Here is a 24725-nt window from a genome sequence, read left to right as displayed (position 1 = left end):
AAGAGGAGCAGAGGATCACTGACACAGAAGATGGACTCCAACAAGTAGCAGAAAAAATGTCTGACATCACCAAGCTTCTAGTGGTCATTCAAGCAAAAAACTGAGCACATAGAAGCGAGGTCGAGACGCAACAACATTCGCGTGCTAGGTTTGCCGGAGTCGACGAATATTGGCCGGTTGGAGGACTATGTTGAGACCATGCTATGCGAGGTATGCGGAGTGGACGAGCTATCCCCCATGTTTGCGGCTGAGCATGCTCACCGGTCGCTGGCGGCCCGTCCACCTCCTGGTACTCAGCCGCGACCTATCATTGTTCGCCTGTTAAACTACAGAGATAGAGACACTGTGCTACGCATTACCAGGCAAAAGGGCAAGATATTGTATCAAAATAATCCACTCTCATTTTACCATGACTTCACTGCGCAAGTACAGGCAGCGCGGAAAGAATTTCAGAATGTGAATAAACTGCTCCTGCAAGGAAAGATCCCGTATGCCATGCTATATCCAGCGAGACTACGCATCGGCGAGTTCGAGGGAGGGAAAATATTTGCGACACCGAAACAGGCGATGGCATATGCTAAATCCCTGCAGAAACGACGCAGATCTCCTGGCCCGACATCGGATGTGGAAGTAATATACTGTTTTAGCTGCATACCTAGGGGAAATTGTTGACTGCATTGCATAACGTTTTATGTGCTGCCGGGGACTCCGAGGGTGGCACATTAGTTGGGGGGGTTGCCCGGGAGGGTGTTTCGAGTTTGCATGCTACGCCTGGGACCGCCTAGTTCCTGTTGATCGACTTGCAATTTTGTTGAGAGATCTGAGCAGCTTTCAGGGGATTTTCTCTAGAATATGGTGTCTGTGGGTCGGCTGCTTCTGAGCAGACATCTACACTACTTCTGAAGGCTGGCCAAAGAGGTAGGGTTCTTCTGTATTGGTGCGGTGGCCCACTTCCGCCTCATGCTGGGAGTGACTGTTGCCGCCACAGCCCTCAATGGGTATGAATCAAAAAGTACAATGGTTGATGTTGGGATGGGGGGTGGGGGGCGGGTGATTTGTGTCTTTGGCGGATTAGGGTTGGAATGTGCGTGGCCTGAACACACCCAAGAAAACCAGACAGGTGCTCGCACATCTGGACAGGCACGGTGTGCACACTGCTTTATTACAGGAGACCAACTTAACGGAACAAACTGAGGTCTCCATTGCACGACGCTGGGCTACTTACCGACTGGCTTCCTCCTACTCTAATTATGCCCGAGGAGTCTTGATTCTCATTAAAAAGGGGATTCCATTTCAACCAGTTGACACCTGTTTAGACGTAGAGGGCTGCTGGGCAGTAGTGCGTGGCAAACTAGGGAGGATGATGGTGACGATTGCCAATGTCTATGGCCCGGTGGTTAACGACCCAGCGTCCTTCTGGTCTTTGTTCCAGGTATTGCGCACATAGCCGGTAACGGCATTATTGCTTGGGGGGGATTTGAACACTCATTTAGATCCACAGCTGGATAAGTCTGCCTCGACTAGCAACCATATGGTCAAAGTTGCCCAATGTGTTCACGACTTTATGGAGGAGATGGGTCTGACTGACGCTTAGGGCCTAAGGCATTCTGGGGTTATGGAGGGTACGCATATCACGCCAGCACATGGTACATGGTTCCGTCTGAACTACTTGTTGCTGGATGGTGTGGCTAACGGATGGGCGACAGAGGTTAGCATACTGCCAAGGACTCTTTCGGACCACAATCCAGTTATGCTGCAGCTCATGGTGCCATGCAATTTGCACCACCCATTCACTTGGCGGTTCCGTGCAGATTCCCTCCTAGATCTATATATGACGACACGATTCGGAAAGCTATAGTACAATACTTTGACTTGAATGTGGGTACGGTTGACAGTGCGGCTACCTTATGGGAGGCATTCAAAGTTACAATAAGGGGAGAGTGTATAGGTACATCGGCGGGTATCCTACGAGATCTGAGGGGGCAACTACGTCGTACTGAGGATAAACTGCGTGAATTGGAGGCTTCTTACGATGCATCGCCCACACCAGAAGCAACTTCATCCAGTAGCTCCTCTGCGATGAAGCCTCCTCCTCAAACACTGTTGGCGTCCTTGCCACTCTAAACTTTACCATCTCAGACATTTTTCTTTAAAAGTTCTTTTAAATCTGAAGGTGAGCAGAGACCGGGCCCAATCCACTTTGTGTATACTAACCACGCTCGATTGCTCTCTGCCATAACTTTCAATTTTGCCCCAGTCTTGCGCGACTAGATGTCTGCAGTTGTCGCTTTGATCTTTAAAGCACTATTTTATATTTTAAACTTTTTAAATTGCTAACTTCAGATCTACAGACTGGATTCTTGTTGTTTTGGTGTCCAATATTTAAAATGCCCTCTATGTTTCCAAATTGTTGTGAGATTTATCTTGTGTCTTTACTTCATTATTGTACAAGTGCTGCATAAATACTTTTCACATTACCTCTAAGTTAAGCTTTACTGATTTTTTGACCAGGCTACCAGGGTTAAGCACAGGTTAACTGTGTGACTTTTTGTGGTTCACCCTGAAAAGGATGGTGGCAACCCAGTTTTTCACACTGCCCACCATTAAAAACAAGTACCCTCCCATGTGGTGAAGAAGCAAATCTAGCTGAAGCCTGAGCTACTATATTGTGTTGGGCTTGATTTCTGCCCCTGAAAGACTTCCAGATTTGGGGCTGATGCCAATGAACAGGCATATCATCAGCAGTGAATATGGAAAACGTACTACCCACCTACATGTTAGAGGATATTAGAACATTGGAATGTTGGGAGCTCCATTGTAGAGAATGGAGTGCTCCCTGCTTCTACGGGCCAGTAAAGGCCAGCAGAGCAACATTCCAGTGTGTTACAAAGGTCCCTCGGAGCTTGAGGGGATTTAAATCCCCTCGAGCTTTGAGAAGCCTTAGTTTAATTTGTTAGAACATTCTGCCCTCTAGTGACAGAATGTTCTAATAGCCTTATAGCCCTTCGTAGCAGGGCTATACCGGCTATTAAAGTCCCGTCCCTTGTTAAAGTCCCACGCCTTCGGCTCGGGCCTTTAACGCGGGAACGGGCCTTTATTATTTACATGTAAAGACTACAGGACCAGTGTCTTTATAGTAACAGGCAATACGGAGTTTATTTTTCCTACTAAAGTGATGGAATTTCATACCTTATTATATATGTGCACTATCAAGAACCACCTCCATGAAATCATTTACGTCATATTTTTAGACAATTTTTGTGCTAATATTTTGCATTTAGTTTCTTTTCTGTTCATTTAAGTACCATTAAGACGTAAGTTTCAATGGACCTTCACACACATTGTCCAGTTTGCTTTTCGCATAAAACATGCTCAATGTAGGTTGATGACCCTCTAGTCCTATGATCAATTGAATTGTAATAGAAAATTGAGGTTGCACTCTGGTGCAACACTGAAATGCTGTGAATTGTCCGGTCTGAAATGGAGCCACCTTGTCAGCAGGAAACAGTTTCTACATCTGGCTTTGCTGTAGAGTAAAGTAACAGTACTGAAGGAATCACTAGATGGTGCACTTGAACGGTTAAGTACAAGCATAGCACCTTGGCTGGCTCCTCAACCCAGGCACTTTGGTTCTAGGTCTGCACCCTGACATTTTAGTGAGGCTAGGTGGCATTACAAAACCTTCAATGAAGACCAGACAAACTACTATCTCACTTAGGAAATATAGAAAGAATCTCTAAAGTACTAAACTGACATCAGGGACGACTTCACTGCCATTGTCAACATCGCCTCACCAGAGGATCAACGAAAAATCTACCCCTGAAGCTCCTTAACAAATGACAACACAGCTGGCTTAGGCTCTTTCTCAGCAACAAAGCTGTCTTGATCCTCTGAGATGAATGTCGACATATAAGTCAGGGATTCACTCCAATTTCTCATCCTATTTTTCATTCTTTTTTGGCAACGGTTCTTCGGAAGGCTCCGACGTGAGCTCCAGTCTTACAAATTAAGGGAGCAAGCCTCGTTCTCAAAGGGCTCTGATTCTCTGTGGGGTAAACTTGAGTGCTAGGCTTTTGTGGTCTTACAGATGCACGTTTGTTTTTCGGGTATTATCCGGATCAACAAAACATCAAGTACAATAATGATGGGCTCCTGTTCACATTTAATGCAATTGTAAAACACTTCTAACCTGAAGAACCAACAACTATCATTCAAGCAGATGAAATACAGAAAAAAAGAACAAGGGTTTAGAGTGTGGAACACCTTCATTCCTTTTTTCCTTGACAGCCAAACCCAATCACAGGATCTTCTGTATATCTCTTGAAAACGTAACTACTCGGTCTCATTTTCGAAAAGGACCTTCCAAATTCTCAGATAAAGGCCAACTACATATTCTTTTTCTACAAGGCAGAGAGGGAGACCTGCGTCTGCACATACATTAATGGTTCAAAACGTTTTAGAAGGCAGAAGGTGGAGAACTGGAGAACTGAATAACTGAGCACATCGCATCATTCGGAAAAAAATCCCAATATACAAACAAGGTCACCTAAACTACTTACTACAGCAGATTTATCAGAATAAAGGCTAACTGCATATTTTGTTGAAATAAAGTTGCTCAGGGATATACTGGGAGGACAATGCAGAGCACCAGTGGTCCAAAAAACGTACCCTATGAAATCCCCCACACAAAAAGAAACTCCACGAAGCACCATGATAAAACAGTGTGTTTAACATGAATATCGGTAGTTTAAAAGGTTGATATTTATGAAATTCTCTAGATAAAGTTCAGTGAATATATGCTGTCCAAACTTTGATCACTCCAAAATGTACATCTATCAGCACATTTTTGATGGGTTTTTATCTCTGAACATATATTTTAACCATGTTACCTTGCATGTGATAAAGTCGTACTGTGTGCGTCACATGATGGAAAAAGCATGTCACTTCTGAGAAAATCCCTCCGTAAGTAACTCTTTTGATGGGAGGTTCCGTAAAAACATAAGGCTGAAACGAAAATGTAAACAACATTATGAACATTCTCTCAAAGAAAGGAAACGTCTTTATGTTTTTACTTCTGACACTGTTATGCAATCATTTGAAAGAAAAAATATCTACCCACAGACCTATTTTCCTAACACACAAGTTACTTACCTTCGGTAACGATATATCTGTAAGAAACATTAGTAGTGATAGATTCCTTACCTTAGAATTACCACCAGGCGTCAGACTGGATCGGGAAAGTTTTTTCGTCAGCAGTACCCCTGCGCGTCGGTAGGCGTCGTCGTGCGGCTCCGCGTGAGTCGTTGGCATTGTGATGACGTCATCGGAGCTACTTAGACGCGCCCACGGGCGCTGACGTCAGTTCTGGACACGACTTTCCGCGCCAAAAACGCAGAGCCATGCAAGATACTGACCACTGGTGCCATGATACTAGGGCCCTGAAAGTGATGACCGTAACCCTAGAAATCAGTTCACAGAACGGGGAGGATGGGTGGGGCGGTAAGGAATCTATAACTACTAATGTTTCTTACAGATATATCGTTACAGAAGGAAAGTAACTTGTGCATCTGAAAGAAACACGTAGTGATAGATTCCTTACCTTAGAATAGATAGCCCAGAAATACCAACCCCGGTGGTGGGTCTGCAAACCAAGATCACACCAGAAAGTCATGGAGAACAGAACGGCCAAAGAAGCCGTTTCTCCGGACTTGGTTGTCCAGGCAGTAGTGCTTGGTAAACGTGTGAAGCGAGGCCCACGTAGCTGCCTGACAAATGTCCTGCAAGGTAGCGCCACGTCCCAGAGCAGTAGTGGCTGCCGTCGCACTGGGGAATGGCGCGTAGCCCCACCGGGGGCTCTTTTCAGCCATGGAATAACAAGCCTTTATGCACAAAACGACCCATCGAGAAATGGCCCGTTTGTGCACCGCCTGACCTTTCTTAGCGCCCACGTAGCCAACAAAGAGTTGGTCATCCAACCGGAACAGTTGTGTGCGGCTCAGGTAGAAAGAGAGCGCACGTTTTGGGTCCAGACGATGGAGCCTCTCTTCCTCTTTAGAAGGATGCGGAGGTGGAAAGAAGGTGAGCAAAGTGATTGTCTGCCCGATGTGAAAGGCAGTGACAACTTTTGGCAAAAAAGAAGGACAAGTTCTCAGAACAACTTTGTCCGGATGGACAGAAACAAAAGGAGGTTTGGAAGAAGGAACCTGGAGCTCACTCACTCTTCTGGCAGAGGTGCTGGCAACCAGGAAAGCAGTTTTTAGAGTTAGAAGACGAAGAGGGCAATTATGAAGTGGCTCAAAGGGAGTGCAGATCAGAAAGGTAAGAACTAGATTCATGTCCCACTGAGGGGTCACGAACGGAACAGGAGGAAACATGTGCGTGATGCATTTCAAGAATCTATTTACCACAGGGGACTTGAAAAGGGAAGGCTGATCTGTAAGCTTCAGGATGGTGGAAATGGCCGAGAGATAGCCCTTGATAGTGCCCAGAGCAGAGCCCTGCTGGGCCAAAGAAATAAGAAAAAGAAGGACCTCTGAAAGAGGGGCAGAAAGAGGATCCACAGCCTTTGCTGTGTTCCATGCCACAAACGTATTCCACCTACAGGCGTATACCGTTTTTGTGGAGGGACGCCTGGCTGCCAAGATAACATTGCAGACTTCAGGAGGCAGGTCGTAAGACGTCAACTACCGCTGCTCAATCTCCACGCAAGGAGGTGGAGGCTGGACAGGTTCGGTGGAGTACCGTCCACCTGTTGCTGCGACAGGCAGACGGATCGGAGGATCGATGCTCATACTGAGTAGCTCGGGATACCATACTCTTCGAGCCAGTCCAGAGACTCAAGAATAACTTAGGCCCGGTCGCGCCTGATCTTCTTCAGGACTCCGGGCAGAAGTGGTATAGGTGGAAAGGCGTACAACAGACTGCAACTCCACTCTTGACGAAAAGCGTCGCCGAGCGAGTTCCGCCTTGGAAATTTCAAAGCGCAGAACTGATGACATTGCGCGTTCTCTTCAGATCTAACCAAGACTCTCTCCACTGCTGAAAGAGACCTTGCACCACGTGAAGACACCATTCGTGATCCAACATACAGCGACGGCTGAGTTCGTCCCCCCTGGCGTTCAGACAACCTGCCAGGTGTTAAACCACCAGGGACATGCCCGGATGTTCCAGCCAAGCCCAAAGACGCAGAGCCTCTAAGCATAGGGCTCACGACCCCACCCGCCCTGTTTGTTGCAGTACCACATAGCGGTGGTGTTGTCCGTGAACACCTGTACTACGCTTCCCCGGACAGAGGGAAGGAATGCCTTCAGTGCCAGTCGGATCGCCTGAAGCTCCAACAGGTTGATGTGGAGATGGGACTCAGCCGGAGACCAGAGGCCTCTGATCTCCTCCTCCCCCCCCATGTGGCCGTCCCATCCTATTAAGGATGCGTCCGTCACAACTGTCTGCTCCAGTTGGGGAAGGGAGAGGGATCTGCCATTGACCCAATCGCGATTCGTGAGCCACTACTGCAATTGCCGTGCAGTGCTGTCCGAGATCTGGACGTCATCAGACAGGTTGCCCTGATGTTGTGCCCACTGGAACTTCAGGTCCCACTGCAGAGCCCGCATATGCCATCTGGCATGATCCACAAGCAGGAGACCTTCAACCCCAGCATCCGAAGGGTCATCCTGACCGAAACCTGGAACAGAGGCTGAAAGATCGGAATCATAGCCTGAATGTCCCGGACTTGCTGTTCGGGAGGATAAACCTGAAACCGCGCCAAGTCCAGAACTGCTCCGATGAAAAGGAGCTTCTGCGAGGAAATCAGATGCGACTTCGGAACGTTGATGGAGAGCCCCAGCAAATGCAGGTCGCCTGTCGTCTGGAGGTGGGAGACAACTGACTGGGGCCAGCCCGCTTTCAACAACCAGTCGTCGAGATATGGGAAGACTGAAATCCATGATCTGCACAAATGAGCTGCGACCACCGCCATCACTTTCGAGCTGGTATGGCCAAAGGGGAGCACGGTGAATTGAAAATGCTCGTGGCCTACCGTGAATCGCAGGTAGCGTCTGTGCGCAGGCAGGACAGGGACATGGAAATAGGCGTCCTGCAAGTCCAACGCCAACATTCAGTCTTGCGGGTCTAGGACAGACAAGACCTGAGCCAGCGTGAGCATCTTGAACTTCTCCTTCCGGAGGAAGCAATTGACGCTCCGAAGGTCTAAGATAGGACGCAGGCCCCCTTTGTCCTTCTTTGGAACTAGAAAGTAGTGGGAATAACAACCACGTCCTACTGGCATCGGAACGCGCTCGATGGTCCCCTTGGGGAGGCAGTAGCCCCTTCGGACAATTTGCAGCACTCACTTGTCCGAGGTGACGGTGCGCCAGTGGTGGAGATGATGATGTATTCGTCCACCCACTGGCGTCTGATGGGCCTGAAAGGTCAGACTAGGAGGGCTTTGAAGTGGATGCTGCGGGGGGGGAAGTGGACTGGTCTGTCCGCTGGCCCCCTGAACAGCCTCGGCGGTTCCCACGTCCACGGCAATGCTGAGGTTGTTGCTGCTGTGGCCTGTGGCTTGACAAACACTGCGTGCGCACCTTCCGTGGCCACAAAAGGAGCGAAAGGCAGAAGGCGGAGGAGGCCGAGCGGCCGACAGGCCCAAGGACTTGGCCGTAGCCCAGAAGTCCTTGAAGTGCTCCAACGCACTGTCTGCCTTATTGCCAAAAAGGCGAATGCCATCAAAGGGCATGTCCATCAACGTGTTCTGGACACCCCCGAAAAGCCAGTTGTCCTCAACCAGGTTTGGCACCGAAGCGCCACCGTCGTGGAAATCGACCTGCCCAGTGAGTCGGCAGTATCCAACCAACAACGTATGGTGAACTTCGCTGCATCTCTCCCAACCGCAATCGCTTGGGAGAGAACTGCCTGGGCCTCCTCCGGGCAGTTGGGCAGCACCTGCGCAACCATGTCCCACAGAGCGTGGGTATGACGGGCCAAGAGGCATGCAGTGTTCAGCGACCGCAACTCTAAGCTGGCAGATAAAAACAGTTTTTTGCCATACTGATCCAGCTTCTTGGATTCCCTATCCGGAGGTGCAGTAGGGAACGCGCTTTGGGAAGCTGAGGCTTGGACCACCAAGCTCTCGGGGTGGTGTGTTGGGTGAGGAAGAGGGGGTTGCCTGGAGCCGGGCGATGACGTAGGGCCATGTTCCTATCCACAGGAGCCCCTGTGTTGGTCCTGGGCCAGGTGCCCAAAAGAACGTTTGTCAGTGCTTCATTGTACGGCAGCAAGGGCTCCGAGGAGGTAGCCGCTGGTTGGAGCACTTCTGTCAGGAGGTTAGTCTTGACGGCCACCGTAGGGAGTTCGAGGCGGAGAGCCTTGGCTGCCCTACGCAACACCACTGCGCAACTGGCTCCCTCCTCCGTAACCACGGTAGGAGGCGATAGCATGCCTGGATCAGGTGAGGTGCCAAGACCACTGGCTTCCCCCAATTCCTCTGCCCAATCGGCTTCATAAGCACAGTCCTGTGCCAGAGGGTCCTCAGATCCCTCCCAGTCCTCCCCTTCCCCCGAAGTCTGTGGAACATGCTCAAATTAAGGAGGATGGACATTGGGTATAAAAGGCCCCCATGCGCAAGTATTGTTAAAACACAAACAGCAATTGATTATTTCTTTTTTGCACGATCCGATGGTATTAGAGCACTTGTTCTGTCCTTCATCTTGCCATAGTGCTAACACCAGCCAATGGTATTTAAGCACTTTAAGTGCTTTCCAGTTACATTACACAATGACACATTCATTGTCGTATGCTGGTGGAAGCATAAATGATTTGCTCAGAATCACAAATTGTTCAGCCGACCCAGAGATTTGAACCTAGTTCCCCAGTTCCCCCGTCAGCAGCTCTGACCGTTACGCCACATCCTCACTCCACTTCTCAACTGTTTCTCACTATCAATTCCACATTTGTTCAGCAGGACCATGTCAATAATGAACAAACATTGGCAAGTCCAACAGATCTCAGCAACGCCTGAGCTTTTGGCCTTGTCAATGTGAATGTATTTTAGCCATGTTGTCAAGCCACACATCTGCTGTTCAGCATGGCTGAAAGTCACTGAAAGAAGTACTATAATGCAGCTAGCGCAGACCACGTCATAGCGCTTTTTCGTGTTAGAAGGGTCAGGACAATAAACTCAACATGGGGAGGCGAAGAGACTGCGTTGGCTCAACATTAACCCTGGGCGGACAACTACGCTACACTCGCGTAGTTTGCGTAGTTTGTGCTACTTCGTGCTACACCAATTGCACGTAGCAGAGTGCAAAAATGCGTTGCGTAGTTGGCATTTTTTGCTTGCAAGCAGTCATCAACGTCAAGTTGGCGACCGCGAGCAAGCAAAATCCCATCCGGGCGAGACTTTTTCCTCGTTCGCGATCAGCTACATCAAGTTGGCGATCGCGAGCGTGGAAAACAAACCTCCGGGCGAGATTCTCAACGTGGGGAGGTCAGGCTTCTTATTGCGAGTGGTCGCATATGCTTGCGACCGCTCGCAATGAGAAACTACCAGTTCGCGTTGAGAAAGCTGCCGCTCGAGTAAAAATCTACTAGAGCGGTGGAAAACGACAGCTCGCACTGTGCAAGATGTTGTTTTCAATGATTCCAAAGTACGGACAAGCATCCGGCACTGTGCAATCATCGCGCACAGCGCACTATGCAGTTTGCGTAGCGCTACGCGTAGTTTGCGTAGTGCGAAGTGCAATTTGTGTAGCTATGCCTAGCGCTACTTCGCTAACTACGCCCAAGGTTACTCAACATCCTGTGATTCTGGGCTTTCAGCAATGCTGAACAGCAGATGTGCTGCTAGAAAACATGGCTAAAAGACATTCACATTTACAAGGCCAATATCTCGGGCATTGCCAAGACATATTGGCCTGGTCAATGCTTGTTCATATTTGGCGCAGTATTCACTTAAGCTGTCTTAAGTTTTTTCCACAAAGAAGGTATGCACTCTAATTGTGCACCCATCTTTCTACATATAGGTTATTGTAAAGGTAAGCAGGGTTTAGGGCTTCCCCAGAGAGACTTGAAAAAAAAGCTAAATGATTTATTTTTAAATAAAAATATTGGGATTGTTTTAATGGCATCAACAAAAGGTAAGTGTGCAAATATTACCTTCTTCCCAGCTGCCCGAAAAAGGAATGATTGAATATAAATCTTTTTTTCACCAGTTTTGCAATTATCTAAAAGCTAATACTTTCTATTTTGGAGTTGCTCCCTAGTTGACTTTGGTTTTTGAAACAGGTGTGAAAGCAGAAGATGAGCAGGGAAAGCATACATTTTTGAAAGCTAAATACAATTCTGAATTCAGGAAGGGGGTGTTTGTGTACAGTTTATGAAATCAAAACAGTCAACGATCACAAGGGAAAGAGAGAAAAAGCTGACAAATGAATTTTTAAGTTTTTGCACTGAAGGCCCATCAATAAAAGTTATATAAAGTCAACATCTGAAAAACTTTTCCTGCTGAAGAACAAGTTACTTACCTTCGGTAATGCTTTTTCTGGTGGATACAGTATCTGCCTGTGGATTCCTCAACTTATGAATATCCCCTGCGCCAGTATTCTGCAGATTCTTTTCCTAACTCTCTACGCCGATGAGGACGTCACAATGCCACAGCTCCGCTCGCGACTCCGCATGACGTCACCAGAGCCATAAGAGATCCTCGTCGGCGTGATGACGTTAGTCCCACCCTTTTTTCCCGTGCCTCTGAGGCGAAAGGATGGAACGACAACAGATTCAAAGTATACACACTACACAATATTCAACACCTGCACATAGTGGAAATTCAAAAGGAAAGCTAAAGAGCAAAAGCATTTCCTATAAATCACACAATGTAAAATGAAGCACCAAATATTAAACAACATGTTAAACAAAAACACTTTTAAGGTATATAAGGGTGGACATCGGGGAGGAGGGTGGGTCAGTGAGGAATCCACAGGCAGATACTGTATCCACCAGAAAAAGCATTACCAAAGGTAAGTAACTTGTTCTTCTGATGGATACATCTGCGTGTGGATTCCTCACCTTAATAGATTCCCACAGCAGTCCCACTCCTGAAGGAGGGTGTCCACCCTTCTATACCAAAAAATACTGCAGGACAGAACGCGCAAAGTGGCCCTCCCTCCTCATTTCAGTCCAATCAATAATGCTTTGCGAAAGTGTGGAGGGAGGCCCATGTCGCTGCCTTATAAATGTCCACTACAGGTACACCTCTGGCCAAAGCAGAAGTTGACGACTTGGCTCTTGTAGAATGAGCCCTAATGCCTTCAGGAGGCTCCTTACCAGCCAGGGCGTAGCAGATCTTGATGCACAAGATGATCCACCTGGATAGAGTGCGCTTGCGCACAGCCTTGCCCTTCATGCGTCCAACGTAGCCCACAAAGAACTCATCGTCCAATCGCAAGTTCTTAGTTTGTCCAAAAAAAAGCTCACCACTCTTTGATCCAGGCGGTGAAGTCTCTCCTCCTCCTTGGAAAGGTGAGGGGAAGGATAGAACACAGGAAGAGTAATGGACTGCCCTAGATGGAGTAACAACCTTAGGCAGAAAAGGAGCCCTAGTCCTAAGGACCATCCTTTCAGCATGTATGGTCAAATACAGGGGTTTTGAACTAAGAGCCTGAAGCTCACTCACCCTCCTTGCTGAGGTAATAGCCACAAGAAATACCAGTTTAAAAGACAAAAGCCTCAAAGAACAACTATTTAAGGGTTCAAATGGGGAACCCATCAAGAAAGTTATAACAAGATTCAAATCCCATTGAGGCATAACAAAAGGTGTAGGTGGAAACCAATTATTGAGGCCTTTAATAAACCCCAAAATATTGGGTATTTAAATAAAGACGGCTGATCGGAAAACAAAGAAAGGCCGATAGAGCCGACAAATATCCCTTAACAGTGGCCACAGCACAACCCTGCTGTGCCAAGAAAAAGTGAAAACTGAATAACATCTGACAAGTGGGTCTTTAAAGGATCAATGGATCTCTCTCCACACCAATTAAAAAAATATAGACCATCTATAAGAGTGAATAGACTTAGTGGAGTGTCGCCTGGACAATAATATAACATCCACTGGATCCGGCACGAGAGAGAAAGAACTCAGATTGTCCCGTTCATTCTCCAGGCATGAAGGTGCAGGCTCTGGAGGTGGGGGTGTAGAACCCGCCCCTGTGAGGGAGGTCTGCCCCGAGGGGGAGACGGAGCAGCGGGTGCCATGAGAGGTGAAGTAGATCCGTGTACCACAACCTTCTAGGCCAATCCGGGGCGATCAATATGACTCAGGCCCGGTCTTGGCGAATCTTCCTCAGAACCCGAGGAATCAAGGGTATGGGAGGAAACGCGTAAAGGAGTTGTGAGCTCCAATTGAATTGAAACGCGTCCCCCAATGTTTCCTGCATCGGATACTGAAGACTGCAGAACAAACGGGCAGTGCGCGTTCTCATGAGTGGCAAACAGGTCCAATCGAGGAATCCCCCACATCTGGAAGATGTGATGGACCACCTCTGGATGAAGCCTCCACTCGTGATCCGCTGAGTAACGCCGACTGAGACTGTTCGCACGAACATTTAGCACACCGACCAGATGATTTGCAAACACACAAATCTGATGGTTCTGTGCCCAGGACCAGAGTCGCAGAGCCTCTCGACAGACGGTATGGCCCTACACCTCCCTGCTTATTGATGTACCACATCACGGTAGTGCTGTCCGTCAGGACCTGAACCGACTGACAGCGAAGGGAAGGAAGGAAGGAAAGCCTTTAGTGCCAAACGTATGGCCTGCAATTCCAGAAGGTTGATGTGAAGCAACCTTTCCTCTGGAGACCAAAGATCTTTGACTTCCAGATCCTTCAGATGAACACCCCACCCGAGAGTGGAGGCATTCGCCACTGGAGGAGGAGACTGAAAGGGCTTCCCTTGAGTCAGGTTGCCCTGCACACTCCACCAAGTCAGCTCCGCTGCAGCTTCTCTAGAGATCCTGACTGACTCCCTGAGATCTCCGTTGTGTTGATACCACTGCCTGCAGAGGCACCACTGGAGTGCCCTCAATTGCCAGCGCGCATGACTGACCAACAGTATGCAGGAAGCGAACAGACCGAGCAGGTGAAGGACCTTCAGGACCGGAAAAACTGCTCCATTGTGAAACAAAGGAATCATCCCCTGAATGTCGAGAATTCTTTGAGGAGGAAGAAAAGCTCGACACACAGGGTGGAGAAGTGTGGCTCACTGGTTAGATCAGGCAGACCCTGAAGCAGAGGTCAGACCCGGGACCAGGGTTCAATTCCCGACGCGGCAGGGTCTTGAGCTCAAATGTCCATGGACTCGATAATTCTCGCCTCGGTGCCTGACCTAATCATGGGTTCACACTCTGCAACTCTGGGCATTAAGCTTGCTTAATCTCCACAACGGCCCCCCTGCGGCGGGATGCCTGGCTTTCACCTTGGGGATGCCCTGTAGGGGCTATCTCACAGGGAAAAGCCAGGACGGGTTCCCAAGGCAAGCGCAGAGATACCCCTTCGGGGGTCGATTCAGGCGCTATATAAGAAACATAATAATAATAATAGCCCCTATGAACAGGTTGCGCCGAGAGGGCACCAGGTGAGATTTGGGCCCATTTATTAAAAAACCCAAAGTGAACAACAGTTGAGTTGTTACATGCAGATGATGAAGCACAATCTATGGCGACTCCGCTTTGAGCAGCCAGTCGTCCAGATAAGGGAACACTGCGATCCTTGATCTTCTGAGATGAGCCGCCACCACTGCCATCACCTTTGTGAAGACTCGAGGTGCAGTAGTAAGACCAAACAGCAGGATCGCAAACTGGTAGTGCTGTGACCCCACCGTAAAATGGAGATACTTCCTGTGCAGCTTCAGGATGGGAACGTGAAAATGCGCATCTCTAAATCGATCATCACCATCCAGTGCTCCTGCTGCAGCACCAAAAATACCCGCTCAAGGGTCAACATCTTGAATTTCTCCTGTTTGAGGTAATAATTCAAGATCCTGATGTCCAGGATCGGACGTAACCTGCCATCCTTCTTGGGGATCAAGAAAAACCGGGAGTAGCCACCCTGACCCATCTCCTGCTCCGGGACCACCTCTATTGCACCTTTCTGTAGCAGAACAAGGACTTCCTTCTGTAGAAGAAATAAATGGTTCTCTGAACAAAAACCTTGACAAGGAGGGTAAGGTGGAGGAAATTCCCGAAAGGGAAGGGCGTTGCCATTCTCTACAAGGTTTAAAACCCAAAGGTCTGACGTGACCGATTTCCAACCCAGTAGAAAAGGAGATAACCGACCCCCCTACAGGACCTACATGATGCAGGATTGGGGATCCAGGGCTGCTTTCCTGCATTACCAGGGGGAGCAGGGGAGGTAGAAGAGGAGGAGGAGAGATTGCAGGTTGACCCACGTTGGTGACCCTTGGCTGTTTCTCTATAGGACTTATAGAGTGGATTTTGCTGCTGCTGCTGAGGTTGTCACAAGCTACGAAAGGAAGACCTTCCAAATCCACGATATTGTTTATATCCAAACCCCCTTGACTGGGTTTGCAGTCCCAAAGATTTTGCCATAGCTCTGCTGTCTTTAAACCTTTGAAGGGCAGAATCCGCCTTCTTCCCGAAAAGCTGTGACCTGTCAAAAGGCAAATCAAGAAGTGTAGCTTGAACATCCGGGGAAAAACCAGAGGATCTAAGCCAAGCTTGTCTCCTGGTAGCAATGGAGGGACCCGTACTCTTGCCACCGAATCAGCCGTATGAAGGAGGGATTGAATAACCTGTCTAGAAGCAGCCTGAGCATCTGACAGAACCTCCATAAAATGTCCCCGCTCCTCATCAGGTAACTTGGGTGCCAATTGCTTAGCCGAGTCCATCAAGGCATGTATATAACGGCCCAACAAACAGGTAGCATTGGTAGATTTTAGAGCCATGCTAGAAGATGAAAATACTTTTTTAGCCGACTGCTCAAGTTTCTTAGAGTCCTTATCAGCAGGAGCCTGGGGGAAAGCACCAGAAGACTGGTTAGAGCAGGACGCCTGTACCACCAAACTGTCTGGAGAAGGATGAGAGGAAAGAAAGAGTGGATCCCATGGAGCAGACCTATATCCTCTTGCCACCGATTTAGACACAGCAGGAGAAGAGAGTGGTTTACATCATACCTCGAGAATAGGCTCCTTCAAGGCCTCATTAAAAGGCAACAACTGCTCAAATATTGAAGAAGGCGAATGTAAAACTTCAGTGAGCAAATTTGGCCTATACTCAGCAGTTGGTAACTAAGTCCAAAAGCTCCGCAGCCTTTCTTATAACAGTATGGTTTGGGCCTTCCTCTTGAGGTGGAGAAGCCCTTGTGGAAGAAAGCTCCCACTCAGGAGAAGAATCCAGCCCACTCAGTCCTGTATACCTTCAAAATCATCCACTGATTCATCTATTTCACCCTCTTCAACATCCCATCTCTGATACTGCTCTTCCACCAGCAGTCTCTGTGCCTCTCTCCTTGATCAAAACCTTGAAATCAGTGTCGGCAGCGCCACACGAGGCGCAGACATCTCTGAAGCCAGCGTCAAACGAGGATCCGAAGGCGGAATCGGCGCCGCATGAGGCAGAGAGGAAGGTCCACCAGAAGGCACCGGGAACTCCATAAACGGCGTCGAAACCCTTGGAGCCCGAAACTGTCATGACGGCGCCGTTGGCGTGAAAGGCACAAAGGGTGCCTGGGCATAGTGCTGAGGTACACCCAAGTTTAAGGCCAGCGGACTCACGCGACCCGAAGGAGCTCCGGAGGGGAAAGCTGACTTTGCAAATACTCTGTACATTGCATTTAAAAAATGCGTTGGATCTGAACCTGGAATAGGAAATTGCGGAAGGAGTAGTTTCTGTCCTGTAACTCCAGTTCTGTAGTAGGGGTATCGCTGTTATAGTCATAATCTAGTGAATAGTCCCGCCCATGTGCGAGGACCCCGGCAATCAAAAATAATCTGTTAAGTTGTCAGAAAATTGCAGAACTTCAAAGACACGTAAGAGAGAATTTAAAGACAAATAATGCAGCCTATATACACAGGCTACACTGTCCAGTACTTCAACTAGAAATTCCACCAAAAATCCACAAACAGCAAAGCCTGTCCAGATTTCCCTTGCTTTAACAACAAAAACCCTCTGGAATGATAGAGAGGAAGGAATGGACAGACAAGCCCCATAGGCTGCCATTATGTGGCTTAAATAGGATACTGTGCCTTTAAGAGAACTTTCCAGAACTTCTCCCAGTATCCCAGAATGCACAGCAGGTCCCTCTTACTTTCAGTTCTTTTTGAAGGCGTAACACGCCAGACCTGTAGCATTCCTTTCATGAACATTTCTCTCCACCGGGGAGGCTTGAGGGCGCTTATGACTATAACAGAGATACCCCTACTACAGAACTGGAGTTACAGGACAGAAACTACTCCTTCTGTAGTAGGGGATCTCTGTGTATAGTCATAATCTAGTGAATAGAATGGCAAGCCCATCCCCACACCAAAGCGGCGGTGGAGAAAAGAGAAATGACACCACGATTGAGTGAACAGATTTCGCAGCGAAGCCTGCCCAACCTGAGCGTCTGCCCTTGCATCAGTGTCCAGGCAGTAATGCTTAGCAAAGGTATGGACCGACTTCCAAGAGGCCGCCTTGCAGATTTCTGCAATAGGAACATAACGGAGCAGAGCTGTCGTGGCAGCTTTGCCCCTGGTGGAATGAGCCTTAGGTTTACCCCCTAAGGTCCTATTAGCTTTTTGGTAACACAATTGTATGCAGGACACAATCCACCTAGAGATAGACTGCTTGGAGGTCGCAAGACCCGACCTGACCGAGCCATAATTAATAAACAATTGATCTGACCTACGAATATCCTTGGTTTTATCCAGACAAAATTTCAACACCCTCCTAACATCCAGGGAATACAACGACCTTTCCGCTGGAGATGACGGGTTCTGAAAAAACGTAGGCAAAGTTATGGTCTGGTTGACATGAAAATCAGAAATAACCTTGGGAAGAAATTTAGGGTGAGTACGCATAACAACCTTAGCAGCATGAAATACAGTATAAGGTTCTTGGCAACACAACGCCTGAATTTCACTCACCCTGCATGCCGATGTAATGGCCACGAGGAACGCCGTCTTCCAGGACAGGTGCTGCAACGAAGCCTTATGAATAGGTTCAAAAGGTTCCTTCATCAATCTTGACAGCACCACATTCAATTCCCATGAAGGCGAAGGAAGCCTGCCATGAGGGAACACTTTCGTCAAGCCTTCCAGAAAGTCTTTGATCGCAGGGATCTGGAAAAAAGAAGTCTGTGAAGGGCATTTCCTGTAGGCAGTCAATGCAGCGAGATGAACCTTAATGGAATGGACATTAAGGCCAGACTGCGCCAACTGTAGAAGATAAGGAAGGAGGACATCTTTCTTACATGTCGTCGGATCATAGTTCTTGGACTTGCACCAGATACAAAATCTCTTCCACTTGTACGCATAAGAAGTCCTAGTGGAAGGTCTCTTAGACTCCTTCAGTATGTCCATACAATCTGCAGGGAGATGCAAATGGCCATATTGCACTATCTCAGGAGCCATGCTGCCAAACTCAAAGACGAGAGATTGGGGTGCAACATCTGCCCCCGAACTTCGTGAGAAGGTCCGGCCTGCACGGCAGCCTCATGTGAGGAAGGAGAGACCGGTGAAGCAGGTCCTTGAACCACCACTGTCTGGGCCATTCCGGGGCAATCAGTATCATCCGCGCCCTGGACTGGGACAGCTTGATGAGAACCGTCGGAATCAGGGGAATGGGTGGAAAAGCGTACAGAAAGCTGTTCGACCAGTTGATCCATAACACATTCTCCAGCGTCCCCGGCTGGTAGTACCTGGAGGCGAAGTCTCGGCATTTGCTGTTTTCGGCGGTGGCGAACAGATCTACGTCTGGAGTCCCCCACCTTGCGAAGACTTCTCCTAGTACTTCGTTGTTTATGACCCATTCGTGGTTTTCCTGAATCAGTCTGCTCAGTGCGTCTGCCTGAACATTCTGCACACCTGGTAGATGGGTAGCCGTTATTGTCAGTCCTCTGGCCAGAAGCCAGTGCCAGATCCCCTGTGCTTCCTGCGACAGGTTGCGTGATCTCGAGCCTCCCTGCTTGTTGAGGTAATACATCGTGATCGTATTGTCCGTCTGTACAAGTAGGGAGTTGGTCTGGAAGGACGGAAGAAAAGCCTTCAACGCCAAGTGAACAGCTCTGAGTTCCAGGAAATTGATATGGTACGTGGACTACCTCTGTGACCACGTCCCCTGAATCTGTAAGTTTCCGGAGTGCGCCCCCCCAACCGTGGAGAGATGCGTCCGTCACAATAGTCTGAGTGGGAATGTCCTTGTGGAATGGAGCCCCTCTTAGGAGATTCTCCGACGAACACCACCACTTCAGAGACTGAAGAGCCTGCAGAGACAGTCGTATCCTGTCGTCCCAAGATCCTTTCCTCTGATCCCACTGGTCCTCCAAGCACTCTTGCAACGGTCTCATGTGCAGTCGTGCATGAGGCGTTAGGAAGATACACAAGGCCATCGACCCCAGTAGAGAAGACACCGTCCTCACTGTCGTAGATGGACTGGTCATAAGAGTCTGAGCCTTCTGAAGCAGTGATAATCGTCGATCCTCTGAAGGAGACACGCTTCCTGACAGCGTATTGATGGAGGCTCCCAAGTACTGTATGCACTGGACCGGAGTCGGGACCGACTTGGACATGTTGATATGCAACCCCAGCTTGTTCAGTAGAACGCACGTCTTCTGGAAGTGAGCTTGCGCTTCCGAGAAGGAGGAGGCCTTGATCAACCAATCGTCCAGGTACGGGTAGACAAACACCTTGTTCTTTCTCAGGTGCGCCGCTACCACTGCCATGCACTTGGAGAACGTTCTCGGCGCAGAGTTCAGTCCAAATGGCAGTACTGTGTATTGATAATGATTGGCGCCGACTTGGAATCGCAGGAACTTCCTGTGTTTGCAAACAATGGGCACATGGAAGTATGCATCCTGGAGGTCTATGGCACACAGCCAGTCTCCCCGTTGCAGCTGAGGATAAATCTGATGCAACGACAGCATGCAAAACTTTTCTCTGCGAATCCACTTGTTTGCCTGCCGCCAATCCAGAATGGGCCTGAACTCGTTCTTGTCCTTTTTTCGAACCAGAAAGAACCGGGAGTACAGACCTCTTCCTCTTTGAGACCGAGGTACGTCTTCTATCGCCCTTTTCCTTAGCAGGATATCTGCCTCCGCCTGGAGCTCGTGCAGTTGAAACAGCGAGCTGACCGGTGGGATTGATGGAGGCGGGCTGGTGAACCGAAGACTGTATCCATTGCAAACAATATTCAGCACCCACTTGTCCTGAGTAATTTTTCTCCACTCTGCCAGAAAAGATTGAATGCTTCCCCCCACCGGAGTGGGTAACAGTTGCAGGGGAAGTAAGCGCTCAGGGTCTAGACCCGGCCTGGCCTTTAGTCGCTGTTGCCAACTGGTGGCCGCCTCTACCTCTCTGGCGCTTCTGGAACGGTCTTCTGAACTGCTGCTGTTTTGGCTGCTGCTGTTGTCCCGAAGACTGGCCACGCCCTCTGCCTTGGCCACCGGTCCGCCGTTGGAACGGGCGGTACGACTTCTTGGTCTCCTTGGGTTTTTCCAAACCCACCGCCGTGAGGGTTTCGGCCTCCGCCTTCATGCGGGCCATTTCATCATCCGCGTGTTTTCCGAATAGGGTCTCGCCAGAGAATGGTAGATTGGCAACCCTTTGTTGTGCGTCCGGTTTTAGGGACGTGAGGCGGAGCCAGGCGTGTCTTCGCTGGTTAATCCCATGGCAGAAACCATGCGCCGCCAGCAGGGAAGAGTCGGCTGCAGCACCGATGACCTGATTTGCCACCAACATCCCCTCATTCAACACCTTCTGGAAGTCTTCTCGCTTGTCACGCGGCAGATGTTCCACAAACTGTTGTAGGGATTCCCAGAGGGCTCGGTCATACCGTCCCAACAAGGCCGTGGCACTAGCGGCCTTCATTGAAGTCGCCGACGTCCCACAAACCTTTCTTCCAGACTAATCCAGCCACCTAGATTCCTTATCTGGTGGAACTGTGGAGGACGGAGTGGTGGCATGCTGCTTACGAGCTGCCGTCACAATCACCGAATCTGGAGGGGGCTCCACCCTTAGAAAGGCCGGATCCGATTCCGGGGCACTATAGCAGCCATTCCTTTTGTTGAGTGAGAATATACATGGCCTGCCCGTAATCTTATGAGCAAGAATAATAATGCAGGATACAATCCATTTAACCTAAGTTTATTTAGATAGAGATCTGCCCCAATTAACTTGTCCAAAATTAACACAAAAATCTCTGTTTCAAGCAAAACTTAAGACACCTCTTAATGCCCAATAAATGAATTAAGGATGTGCTTGTAGAATCATTATCTTTGAATAATCATTAAGCATAGATTCTTGATAGACAATGCCTGAATTGTACCTATTCATGGGAGGTTATATATAAAAGAAAAGCTATTTTCGAAGAAAAATGTTGGCTTGAGGTAGGAAGCAATGAGGATAAAGCAAGATTAAGCAAGCGAGCCCACGCCTGAATGGTTTTACAATATTATACTAAATTGCAACCGGCAACATACTTGGGTCAGACGTACCCCTCATATTTAAAAACAAAGTTTTGAGCATTACATCAAACGCTGATCAACCAAGCTGGCAATACAAAGGCCTAAAGGCATGCAGTCTGTGTGGAGCACCAAAGCAGGACTTTACCCATTTAATATGCAGCTGCCCAACTTTAAAGCAACCCTTTTTACAGCAAATGGAAAAAACTATTCAACGCAAGGGGCATTTGCACCTGTAGATCGGCAATTCTAAAATGTCTCGATCTTAACGATACTCAGCTCAACTGTAACCAAGTAAAATTTTTAACCTTGTACGGAAAAAACTAGAGGACGGCCTGCATCAAGACATCAAGATTCGGGGGCGTGGCTTGCGCGCCGGCAAGATGGCGGCGTAGCCCCGGAGCTCCGCATCAAGCCTCGGAGCTTTGCTTTACATCGCAGCGGGGAGAAGCCTCTCTGCACGCAGTTGGGCTGCCCGGGGACCGTACTACGTTAATGATTTGTATGCAATTGTGTTCTTTTTCCCTGCTATACCAAGACATCTACGTCCTTCCACTGGACTCATTGACTTTTTCCAAGTATCTCCTTGAGCTCTCATGGGGAAGATTCGCAATCTAAGGCTCACATCTACTACTCCAAAGGTTCCGCTTGGATCGGATTCTGATTCTCCTCTCCCAGACATGGAGGAAAGCCGACCATCAAAGTCGGACACAACGCACGGAGCCATTCCAAAGACTTCCAACGTGGGCAAGGCACCTTCTTCTTTGGTTTCTTCTAAACGTCTCAAAAAAGATCCACCCTCTCCTGGGAGCTCTTCCTCATCTTCCTCTATGGATCTCATACTGGAGGAACTCCGTGCTCTCAAGCCTTTCATGGAAGCCACCACCAAAAATATGCAGGCAATGCAGGAGAAATGGTCATCTCTGGATGCACGGGTTCTCACCTTAGAACAGTCCACAGATTCCTTGCAATCCTCCTGTTCACGTATTTCGTCCATGGAGACGGAGATACTACTATTAAAGCGACAAACAGAGGATTTGGAAAACAGGAACCGCAGAAACAACCTACGCCTTTACGGCCTTCCGGAACTTTCAGAAGGGTCTAACCCCACAGCCTTCTTCCAGTCCTTTCTCGCTAAGATTTTGGATGCACCAGCTTTGTCCTCTATTAACATTCAACGAGCCCACCGTCTTGGTCCTAGAGTTGCTACCAAACCTAGAGGTGTTATTATGCTCTTCCTTCAATATACTGACCTTCTTCAAATCCTTTCTGCTGTCAAACTCAAGAAACAGATCGTTTGGGAAGGTCATCGTCTCTACATTTCGCAGGATGTATCCAGGGCCACCGCAGAACGCAGGAAGCAATTCTTAGACATGAGACCTCAGCTCAGGGCCCTCAATGCTAGATACGGTCTTTTGCATCCTTGTCTCTTCAAAGTTACGTATAAAGACAAAACGACCACCTACGAGGATCCTGCGGCCTTACAGGCCTTTCTCCGCCGCCATGGCCCTGATGTCATGGATATGTCCAATCCCGGCTGACTATCTAACTAACTCTCTTTCTCCATGCATTTGACTGTGGTTATGATGTTTTCTTGTTTGTGTTTTTTAACGTTATAAGATACTCAATGTTTCTTCCATGTTCTATCTTGTATGGTCACTTGTTTCTTTTTCCATCCCATTTTCGTGCCTATTCCTTATGTACTCACATATTTTATCCTCATGTTTTCTCTTCTCTCAACAGGTATTCCCCTTTATCACATCACCTTGGTTTTACCCTATTTTTCCCTCGTGCTGCCTTTCATGATGTCATAATCTTTGGGGTTTTGATGTCTGCTCTGGATGTTCTCGTCGTCGTCTCCTGCCACCACCACTCCCCTTTCTGTTTGTTTTTTTCATTTTCGTAAGTATGTCTTTCAGTCGTTCGTCTCGGACGTGTACTGTCTCTTTCTCTTCTATTGATACTGTCCTCTTTCCTACTTCTCATATCATGGTTTCTTCTCAACTATACTCCTTCTCCTTTTCTTTCTCTTTCCTTCTCTTTCTCTTTCTCTCTGGATGTATCACTGCTTTTCTCCTCGACTTCTCTTCCACTTCATTCATCACTTCTATTTCTCTCTTTCTTTTTTCTTCTCCATTATACTTTTATGCATTATTAAACATGTTGCTTCTATTGTATTTTTATGCGTTACTAAGCATGTTGCTAATAGCAGTTTTCTAATTTGTTTCATTCCGTGTAACGACATGGAACGTTAAGGGTTTAAATAACCCCATTAAGCGACAGAGGGTTCTCTCGCATTTAGCAAGACTTAAAACTGATATCGCCCTCCTTCAAGAAACTCATCTTTCTGAACCGGAGGCTTTGAAACTTAAACGTTGCTGGGTGGGACATGTTCTTTGCTCACCTACTACTTCTAGGAAAAATGGAGTTGTACTCTTGTTACACAAAAAGTTAAATGTTTCTTCCATTACTCATGAATGTGATGTTGATGGCCGATGGCTTATTGTTAATTTGCTCATTGATAACATTCTTCTCACCCTTTTTAATGTATACGCTCCTACTGCAATTGATAAATCTTTCTGGCCTACTATTTCTACCAAATTGTCTTCCCTTACTGGAGAATATATTCTTCTCGCTGGAGATTGCAATCAGATTGTGGACCCTTTCCTTGATAGACACTCCAAAGTTAAATTTACTCCCTCTAGAATGCACACACAGTTTCTCAATTCATTTAATGATAATGCCCTTGTGGATATTTGGAGTCTTTGCAACCCCGACCTTCGTGAATATAGTTTCTTTTCCCCTCCTCACCAATCCCAATCCCGTATTGACCATATATTTCTCAGTAAACCCCTATCCCAACACGCTATCCGCTCAGAGATTGGCTCCATTCTACTTTCCGATCATGCCCCTGTTTTTGTAGACCTAGACTTACTTCCATTTTCTCCTCACTCTGGCAGATGGCGTTTTAATAACGCTTTACTTACAGACCCCACTTTTAACACTGAATTTAATGCTTTTGCTAAGGAATTCTTTCTTTTAAATCAAATTCCCGACTCTT

General features: G+C 48.0%; 1 protein-coding gene across 1 annotated transcript in view; it reads right to left on the bottom strand.

The window, feature by feature from the left end:
- Positions 1–24725, bottom strand: part of MAN2A1 (mannosidase alpha class 2A member 1) — a 1212885-nt gene that overhangs the window by 230869 nt on the left and 957291 nt on the right. The window contains exon 16 of the mRNA XM_078675492.1: positions 4890–5004. Within this exon, the coding sequence (XP_078531618.1) occupies positions 4890–5004 (115 nt within the window). The remainder of the gene's footprint in view (positions 1–4889; positions 5005–24725) is intronic.

The sequence above is a fragment of the Lissotriton helveticus genome, chromosome 2_1, assembly GCF_964261635.1.
Source record: "Lissotriton helveticus chromosome 2_1, aLisHel1.1, whole genome shotgun sequence".
NCBI classification, from domain to species: Eukaryota; Metazoa; Chordata; class Amphibia; order Caudata; family Salamandridae; genus Lissotriton; species Lissotriton helveticus.
The sequence above is the reverse complement of the archived record's forward strand: the minus strand, read 5'-3'. Positions and strand labels throughout refer to the sequence as shown.